Raw genomic sequence first — 10,427 nt, 5'->3', positions numbered from 1 at the left:
TCTCTCTCTCTCTCTCTCTCTCTCTCTCTCTCTCTCTCTCTCTCTCTCTCTCTTTCTCTCTTGTTTGGTGTTGATGTATAGAAAAGCTATTGATTTGTGCATATTGAATATGTATGCTGCCACATTGCTAAATTTGTCATTTCTAGAAGTTCTCTGGTCAAAATCTGGGGATCTCTAATGTCTAGCACCATGTCCACTGTAAATAGGGATAATTGGATATCTTCTTTCCTGATTTTATGCCTTTCATTTCCTTCTGTTGCTTATTGCCTTCACCTTTGAGAACAGTGAAGATAGCAAGTTGTATTGACAATGATTGTGAGTACTGGACATCCCTGGCTCATTACTAACTTCATAGGAATTAATTCAATCTTTTCTCCATTTCAGACAATGTTGGCTGTTGGTTTCTCATATATATCTTTTTACTAGGCTGAAGTATGGTCCCTGTGGTTCTCCATTCTCCTAAGACTTTTATCATGAGGGCATAATGGATTTATCAAATGCTTATTTTGCATCTACTTAAATGAGATCTGATTTGAATAATTAAGTTTACTAATATGGCTTATTATATTACAAACTTGCATGTATTTAACCATCCTTACATTCAGGTGGTTCAACCCAATGCGATGGACCATCTTTGTGATACATGTCTGTATTATGTTTGCAAGTATGTTACTGAGCATTTTTAGTATTGTATCTTCTCTTCTTTCTTAATTTCTTTCCTTTCTTTTTTCTTTCCTCCTCCTCCTCCTTCTTCCTCTTCCTCCTCTTGCACCTCCTTTCTCTTTCTGGATCATTTGTCTCTATCTCACATGTTATGGGGCTGTCTCGGTTGTTGTCTTATTCATATAATTATGGTGGTATAATTATGCATCCTTTCTTAAATTTCAAGATTAATGGAGTACATGTTTTAAAAGGATTCTCTTAAAAGTTCTGAATTTTTGGGTAGCTATTGTAACAGTTCTCTATTCACATTTATTCTTTTAATTTAGGCCCTCTTTTTTTTTTTTATAGGGTAGTTGGGTCAAGGCTCCATTATTCCTATATATATTATGAAAGATGCCACATCAACTCCAGTAGAATCTGTGTGACAAGTTCCACAGACTGAGGTAAAAATTTCCAAAGAAAGAGGCCTCCTGGAACCAGTTGTGAAACTCTTGCCTAGAACAAAATATTGAGCCATAGTTCTCATTACAATTTATCTGTTTTGTTTTCAGTTTTTCCTTTTCTTATTGATGACAGGTTCCTGGTAGCCTAGGCCAAGATCTAAAGCAAGAATAATGGGTAAGAAACCATTCCTGGAGATGGGGGTCACTAACCATGACCTTATCACCAGGGAAACTGGCACTTTATTCACAAATCACTTAAAACATTACATAATAGCATTATGATGAATAAAAATTTTCTCAACAATAAAATTTCATATGGCTGCACATGTGTCATCAGAGGTAGGCTTTGGTATATGGTAAAGAAAGCCTTAAATTAAAAGAATTAAAATAGTTTAAATTTATGCATTGAAGATTATTTAAAAACAAGCACTAGATGTTAAATAATAATTTACCATAAAGATTTGTTAACCTGCTCTTGGAAACATATCACTAGCCCTGGATGACTGACCCACTATATACATCCTTTCAGAGTTGTAATACTTGGATGATTTCTATTGTGCCAAATAATAATGATGTTACCTGTTCTATTTGTGATTCACTGAACACATCTTTTCTTTTAGACTGCTTGTGGACGTTGTACATCGTGGTGCGCACTAGGCTCCGCACCACGATGTACAACGTCCACAAGCAGATTGCTTCGCTGAACACATTTTCTGAGAGTTTTAATGTTTTTTTTTTTTTTTATGTATAAAAGCCCTTGCTTGAGAGTCACAAAATACACTCAGATTCAAACTGCCTCTGTGTTTCTGTTTGTCACTGCCGAATCCTTACCCACCTAGCCTTCAAGGACCCTCATCTCAGGGACCCCCATACCCAACATGGGTAGTCTGTGGAAGAAAGAACCAGTTCCAAAGTTTGTTGATCTTTTGTGTTATACTCTTTTTTCTCTTTTATTTATTTTTTATGATTTTGAAAAGCTAAGTTTGATTTTTTTCTTATTTTTTTTCAAATTTTTGAGATTGATCATTAAATTAAAGCAATTGTTTTTCTGATTTTTTTTTTAATATTAGCACTCACAGGTATCTATTTCCCTTATAGAACAACTTTCACCATGTCCCACTGGTTCTATTATGTTGGAATTTCGTTAGTTCACATTTTGAAAATCTTTATTTTCTTCATTGACACAATAATTATTCAGTCATGTTCTCCTTTTATTTCCAGGACTTTGTACTTTTCTTAGGGATTTAACTGTTGTCAGTTTTGGCTTTATTACACTGTGCTCAGATTGAAGTCCCTGAGAGGTGTGCAGTTGTTATCAGCCCCTGCCTTCATCCTGTGAGGTTACAACTTGAGGTAAAGCTGCAGAAGCTGCCAAGGCCACTGGACAACCTTTTCTACCTCAGCCTGTGACTACTGTGAAATACCTCAGCAGAAAATGCCATGGCAATGGCACTTCCTCTTCAGACTCTGCCTGCCATCAACAGGAAGTACCAACACAAGGTCTGCCATGGGGGCAAAATGTCCTCTCCACACTTCCTGAAGAGCTCCATGACTGTGGCATAGATCCTAAGCCAAAGCAACCTGTGTCCTGAAATGACTCCCCGTCCTGACCAATGGACCATATGTAGAAAAAACAGTGTGAAACAAACAAACAAAAACACCAAAAAACAAACAAACAAAAAAAGACTAATAACTGATCAAGAAAATCCACCAATTCCTGAACAGAAAAACCACCAATCTCTGACCTCTGTAAGATCAGGACATGAAATTCCACCAATCCTCACCTTGGAAGTGTCCACCCTTAGAAATCTCTGCCCATGAAGAAATTCAGTATAACTGCTTGTTCTTGGAACAGAGTGCCCCTCCTCTCCTGGATGTTTCTGTGCCCCCAAATCTCAAAAGTTTGCTGTACTTTTACATATCTGGTTGGAAACATACACTCAAACATACAAACCTACACAGAAGGGGGGGAAGGGGAGGGGAGGGGAGAGAGAGAGAGCGCGAGCATATTTCTTGCTCTTTCCCCTTCTGGAAACATCTAGTTGTCCTTCCAAATATGTTTCCTTTTGTCTCCACCCGAATCTAAAACATTCCTTTCGATAGGAGATTAAAACCCCAGTGGGGGAACCCCAACCCCCACCCCATACCATGAGTCTAAATAAAGCTTTCCCTCCCTTCAGGTGCCTCTTGTCAGGGTGTTGCTCTCAGTGAAATGAACAGTAACAGACAGAGCCCCTTTGGACTAAGAAGTAAGAAAAGCCACTGTGGGTTGTGCCAGCTCTGAGTTGTCTCTAATGCTCTGATGTCACGGAGAGCCATTGTGAGGAATGACTGACAGCTGATCATATAATGCACTGTCTGGGATGTTTTGTGTCCTGTGCAGAGAGCTCGTTGGTAGTGAACTGCAGGACTTGGTGGTTGGTGGTTCGATTCGTACCTTCATGATTGTTTGGATTTTGACATGGAACATCTGCTACACTTCCACAGAGTGAGTTCTTTCCTGCTGTTTCCTTTCCGTGAGCTCAGAGGTTTGGTTTTCTGTTTATGTGACTTTATTCATTTGGGGGCTTTGATTATAGCTTTGACTTCTTGATTTTTGTTTGTTTAGGTTTTTCATTTTTCTTTGTGGAGTAATATCCATCCATTTTCTTTCCTTCCTTCCTTCCTTCCTTCCTTCCTTCCTTCCTTCCTTCCTTCCTTCCTTCCTTCTTTCCCTCCCTCCCTCCCTCCTTCCTTCTTTCCTTTTTCCTTCCTTCATTCTTTCCTTTCTCATTCCTTCCATCCTTCCTTCTTTCCTTTCTTCTTCCCTTCTTTCTCTTTCCTTCTTTAATTAAGTTTGCTTTTCTTGATCTTTGGAGACTGGGTTTCTTTGCATAGCATTGGCCAACCTGGAAATTTCTCTGTAGACCAGAGTAGCCTAAACTCAGATATTTGACTGCCTTGCCTCCGGAGGACTGAGGTGAAATATGGGAAGAAACCTGAGTGGAGTCCATGACTGGCCAACATCTATATTTCTCTTCCTGATTTCTCTTTTGACTTTGTCTCTTTCTGTTACTATTTCATTCTGCCTCTTATGCTCCAGTCCCCTCAAAGCTCTCCTATCCCTTAGTCCAACCTTAAACCACCAAGATCCTGCATATGAGAAAAAAAAATGGTGGCGTTTGTCTCTGTTGGGCTATGTTATTCTGTGTAACAATACAGAGATCTCAAAGTACATCCATTTCCAGAAAAACTGATAAATTTTCATTCTTATTCATGGTGCAGTGCAATGTTTTGTCCCCATCCTGTGTATATACTGTGTTTTTCTTCTGGGCAGGTTCCATCCCATGCATTTCTGGGTAAAGCTATCTTGATGTTCAAGTGTGGACTTTAACTCACTGCTTTCCCTTCATAACGGATGTCTTGGGTAAGCTTGTCAATGTGTTATCCTTCAAAATGGGGATCCTTGTTCTCCTGGCTAAACTGTTGTCTTCCATTGCCCTTGCTTTCTTTCAGCTCTGAGCCTTCTTCATTCTTTCCATCCACTGTGTTTGTCTATGCTTTGTTCTGGTTTCTCTGCGGCCTTGAGGCATAGCCAGACTTTTCTTTGGAGGTATCTCTAACTTTTAATCTCAGAATCTCTAGCAGTAAGCTTTCTTAGAAGTAATTCTAAATTTTTGCCATCTTTACTTGCTATAGCTCCTGGTGACTCTGACCAAGAAAGGGGAAGTGCCACAATGTCGAGGGAGCTCAAGACCAGTTTCCGTGAAGGGGACACCCTGGCACAGCATTACTACATCTTGGGTACCCTAGGTAAAGGGTCCTTTGCACGAGTCAAATTGGCTCTCCACCTTATGACCCATACCCTGGTAGCCATCAAGATATTGAAAAGGGGCAAAATCTCAGACTTCCTCATTATTTCTGAAATTGAACTCATGAAGTCTCTACAACACCGTCATATAATACAACTTCTACAAGTTTTTCAAACCAGGCACGAAACCTACCTGGTGATGGAATATGCATCCCGGGGATCCCTGCTGAAATATATCAAAAAGCATGGGCCTCTAGATGAGGAAGAGGCATGTACCATATTTTCAGAACTCTCTTTGGCTGTCAACTATATCCACAGTCAGAATATTGCCCACCGAGACATCAAGGCTGAGAACATCCTATTGGATTGGGATGGCCATGTAAAACTCACTGATTTTGGCATAAGCAAAAGACTGGCCTCTGGGGGAAAATTCAAAGGATTTTGTGGCACAGCAAAATATTGTGCTCCTGAAGTGTTCAATGACACACCATATGATGGCCTTCCAAGTGACATATGGAGCCTTGGAATAGTTTTATACTATTTAGTTATCGGCCACCTTCCCTTCCAAGGGACAACGCACTCCAACATAAAGTACATGATTCTATCCCAGAGCTGGAAGATTCCATATCTCCTGTCCCCAGAGCTTCGAGACCTAATGATTAGATTAATGACAATAGACCCCACAATGAGGCCATCCATCAGAGAAGTAGTGGCACACCCATGGCTGCGCCATGATCAAGACATATTGACACAAACAGAGGAAATACCTAGACAGCCAGAGACCAACATTGCTTTTTATCACGATGGAGGGCAGGGTGGTACACTGGACCCTACAAAAGATCCCAACCTTCCTTGGCCTTTAAGGAGGGTAACCAGTGACCCTAGCTTCACTTTGACCACTCTCTCTGAGCAGCGTGGAGATAGGAGGAAAAGCCGTAAGAGGAGGCATCGTGTACCTCCCACCCTTTCTTCTCTTAAGAGTAAGAAGAGTGGCTTTCTGAAAAACACCTCCCCACAGCAGGAGCTCATGCCTGGGGCTGAAAAGGGCACATGCAGCGAGGAGGGCAGCATCAATGCCACAACTTCATCAGGATCAAAGACAACGTCTACAGCCACAACATCGGATTCAGGAACCACAGACTCACTCTTCACAGCATCACAGATCTCAACCTTTGAAAATATACATGTGGCCAATGAGAGCTCTGGGTCGTCAGACACAAGTAGCAGCTCGTCCTCCTGGGAGTCCACAACCAGAAGCCCCTTCCCCAGCGAGGGGCTCCAGGGAGAGAAGACAGGCACCGAATGCTTACAAGACAGCAGCTCATCCTACGGGGAAACAGACCATCAGGAGCAACTCAGAAGGCAGTCCCAGGGTGTGCCCAGAGTCCCACTGAGAAGGTGGGGCTGGAAGGGCCCGAAGAAAAGAATTGTCAACCCCGTAAGAAGCTTATGTTGCTGCATCCCAGTGACCAATAACGAAATCAGGCAGCCAATGAAGAGTGCTTCAGAGACACAGGCTAAAACAAGTAGGTGGCGGTGTGATGGGAAAGCATACACTCTTTACATTCTTCTTCCCTTAAAATATTCTCAGTATGCATCTTGAGGGGGTTGATGACTTTGTATCTATCATGCCATAGAGAAAATCCCATCCTGTCCTCCCACCTATGAGGAGTCTTCCAAAGCTTGGTTTCCATAGAGACAGCAGAGGATAGTGGCCAGATGCTGGGCAAGGATACTAGAAACGTGTTGGTGAAGGGATCAATGGACCACTCAGGAGGAATCAGCCTGAAGGTCTATGCAAACACAGGGCCAGCACAGCCAAGTATAGGTCCTTCAGATTGCTATAAATAATAGTAACCTTACTATTGAAGAGGGATTTTTTTTTTTTTTTTGCCTACCCTTTGTGTGACATTCTGTGCAGTACTTCTATAGGGCACAGTCTTGAGCATAATAACTCTCTGTGCATACCTCAACTTTATTGTGATGCACATCGTATCAATGAAACAGTTACAGTGTCCCAGGTCATTTTTAATGTTAATAAATGAAACACTTATTAAATTTCATATTTTATTTTATTTTACTGTGTCAGGACCACATAATGAGCTAAATGGTATGTATTGTACTCTGTGTAAATGAAGAGTCCATTAATTCTTTTTCTATCTCTGTAAACACTTCTATCATTTTGACAGGTATCAGATATGGTCCAGGAATGGAGTCCTGTGAGAAGACTTCTGAGCGCTTGTGAGAATATTCTCAAAAAAATCCAGACAAGAGCCTTTTGACCATAGTTTTCTCAAAATACAAAGTTGTCCATGGAATGTGTTTTCCTTCTTCCCTGGTGTTTTGAAAAGGAGTGAGTTTGCTTCAGATTGCTCATTACTTTTTGCAGTTTTCATTCAATCATGTGTTTAAATGATCCTTTCTATGCCTCTTTGGAAAAAGATAATTTGGCCACTTGTAGCTAGTGCTTGTGATTGTATACAGCTAGAATCCAGGAGAATTATATATTGAACTCAAGAATATATATGTATATACATATATGATATATATATATATTACACATATATAATCTGAGGTTTTGAATGAAGATGGCTTTAGCATAAGAGTTTAATATACCTTAACTTGGGCTCCATTTTCCTACGTTCTACTACCTCTAGATGAGTGACAGATAGGTGTGAATAAACTAGGGAAACAAAGCACAGAGGCAAGAAGAACTTAAGGTTACTTTGTATTTTAAATTGAGATCCTTGAAAATATACAAGTATTTCATTTTCATTATTAATGGCACTAGGGTTGCAGTGTGAATACATTTATTTAGTTACTATGATTAAGAACAAAATAATTTTGTATGGGCTGATTGCAAATGTAAACATTTTTATCTTTAGATCACAATGCTTTATTTCTCCGTGCCCTTTATCTACAATCTTCCTGTTCAGATTATAGTGACTCTGGCAGAATTGCAGCACTTTTTATGTGGTGCTTGCATTCAGGGTTAATTTTAATAAAAAAAAACAGTTCTATAATGTTTTGCAGCTATAATTATAATGTTTTGTCATGTAGCCATCTTCATCTTTGGTTAGTCTGGAGCTTGCTCAATAGACCAGGCTTGCCTCAATTCACAGAGCTCCATCCACGTTCCTTTGCCTCATGGTTCAGTTCTGCATTTATTGATTAAATTCACTGCTATAGAGGACAACCATATTAATAGTACACATAGTCACCATCAGTTTCATGTATGTTTGGCCCTTTCATTTGGTAGCCTTTTTGTGTCATCTTAGTAAGGACGTGGTGTCTCTTCTCAGGTCTAGGGTTATAATAAATCCAGTGGACTCTCAGTGCCCACGTACACAGCAAGTGAGGTGATAGATAGAGAGGACTTGAGCAGCTCTCCACACTCACTTGGCTCCTGCCAGGACAGAGGGTCTGCAAGCTGCCAGAGATACTATTCTTCTACAGCAAGGTGTCAGAGCCAAGGGTTGGATACTCCAGAAATCAGTTGCCATTTTTATTTATCATGTTCCACTTAGTTCATGCACTTGTGAGTATCTCAATCTGGCCTTAATCTAGGTGAGGGGGTGAGTATAAAGAAGCCTCTTGATTCAAAGATACCTGAAAATATGGGTTTTCAGTAAGAAACAAAGTGTTCTAATGTCCATTCCTTGTAACTGGCCACCAGATTCCATTGGCCTGAGCCAGGGAGCAACACCTGAGTGCCTCTCTTCCACACAAGGTGTCTTGTTCAAAGAGTTAGCCCTGTCCCTGGTGTTGTTTATGAGGCTGGTCTCAGGCTTTGACCCATCTACTTATTGTTGTTGATGATTTTTCAGTATCTCTAGCACGGGGCTTTGGAAAGTTCATATATGTGCAATGACAATTTCTTGTCATTCACAGTACACTGGAAACAACAATATAGCAGTAACCGAAACAGCTCCAGGAACAGTATCAGGAGCAAGAACATTATAATTGCAAGGTGAACAAACCTTTGTGGTACCTGTGGAAAATATACAAAATAATTGTATTAAATGTATGTTTGTAGGAGGTAGAAAACTTTGTGTTCAGCTAGATCTACTTGAGTGTTTCTTGGTCTTTCTACTGGGTGGAAATCTGACAAATCACCATGACCTACCCAGAGAAAAACCCCACAGTCCTAAGTGGGGACCTCATTAACCAATTATTGGTTTCCCACCAATAATTCTCAGCCCCTCTCTCCTCTCCTGTCACTCTGTGCATCCTCAGTGAGTTGCTCTCCACTCTGTGCTATCAGCTCCAGGAACCACAGCACCTCCAACAACACTTGACACAGACACATGGAAGGGTCTCCTATTAGAAATATGCAAGACTTAGGCTCTGCCTGTGCTGGGTTTGGCCCTCTGTCTGATTCCTCCTGAGTGTTTCACTCTTTCCTTCACTAATGTTTTCCTCCATACTTCAGAACTCTCAGAATACCACTCTCTGCTTTCTACTTCTAGTTCAAATATTTCAGGACTCCTATTAGGAGTAAGTATGGGATGGGTTTTCTACCTGGGGCTTATCAATGAATCTTCCTAATACATTATCACCAACCCCTATATGTGTGTCTTAGTAAATATTTATGTTAAGAATACAGTATTCAGTTTACGTTCCTAGCAGACCTAGCAGTTAACTTCTCCATCTCAGACTCTAAGATGGGGAAGTCATTCTCCAATTTCACATGTAAAAAGGACTTTCATCCTGCAACCAAATCCAACATCAAGAAGGTATAGATGGCAGAACAGAAAATATCATATGATAAAAAGAAACAAGAAGAATTAATGCAACAGTTACCTTAAAGAACAAGGGTCATATCATAATAGATTGCTTATGGGAGAAGAGCATGTGAAGAATGGCCTGAATTTCATGTATGAGGCCCCACCAGGAGTTAAAAGAGAAAACAAAGAGGAAGAAGAAACAGAAGGAGAGACAGAGTACAAGTTCGAATGGCAGAAAGGCATCCAAAGATAACATGAACATCAGAGATCAGCCTGGTATTCAGGTTTGAAATGTAAGGTGTATTGAATGTCACAAGTGGGGCCATGTGAACACAGATCAAGAGTGCCCTTTGTTTTGTCTTTCTGGGATCAACGCAAGTTCAGTTCCTACTGGTGGTTCAGTTCTGTTAATGAACCCCTCCAAGCTAATAGCGAAGATGAGAAACAGTGGGTTTGCACTGAAACAAAATGTACTGGGAAGAAACTTGATGCAACTGATCCATCACAGGACTCTGTCACAAGTGATGGTGAAGAAGACCCTGCAATTGAGTTCTTAAAGTTGCTCACCACCAAACAGAAGCAGAAATAAAGGATAGGAGGCACACTACATTTTCTTCAGTCTTTTCTCTCCAGACAGATCAGGTAGCTGGTCAAAGTGAAGGTGTGAAGGGAGGGGCACTGGTTCCTCCTTTTAATGCAGAGGAATGTTGGGAGGTTGTGCAGGGGTTATCATACAACCCTGCCCTCTATTTTAATTACCTTTGCACTGCCATGTAGACTTCTTATTTATAATTAATTATGTTG

The 10,427-nt window shown here is 40.6% G+C and overlaps 1 protein-coding gene and 1 pseudogene across 1 annotated transcript; both read left to right on the top strand.

Annotated features, from left to right (window-relative positions):
• Positions 1-4,474: 4,474 nt before the first annotated feature.
• On the top strand, positions 4,475-7,199 carry LOC110290068 (sperm motility kinase X-like). Its single transcript, XM_021156551.1, has 3 exons — positions 4,475-4,512; positions 4,785-6,422; positions 7,086-7,199. Exons 2-3 carry the CDS (start codon positions 4,823-4,825, stop codon positions 7,139-7,141), a joined length of 1,656 nt encoding a protein of 551 aa, XP_021012210.1. The 5' UTR covers positions 4,475-4,512; positions 4,785-4,822; the 3' UTR covers positions 7,142-7,199.
• A 2,361-nt stretch (positions 7,200-9,560) lies between these two features.
• Positions 9,561-10,212, top strand: LOC110308712 (annotated as a pseudogene).
• The last annotated feature ends 215 nt before the right edge of the window (positions 10,213-10,427 follow it).

Source organism: Mus caroli, chromosome 2 (genome assembly GCF_900094665.2).
Source record: "Mus caroli chromosome 2, CAROLI_EIJ_v1.1, whole genome shotgun sequence".
Classification (NCBI taxonomy): domain Eukaryota; kingdom Metazoa; phylum Chordata; class Mammalia; order Rodentia; family Muridae; genus Mus; species Mus caroli.
The sequence above is the reverse complement of the archived record's forward strand: the minus strand, read 5'-3'. Positions and strand labels throughout refer to the sequence as shown.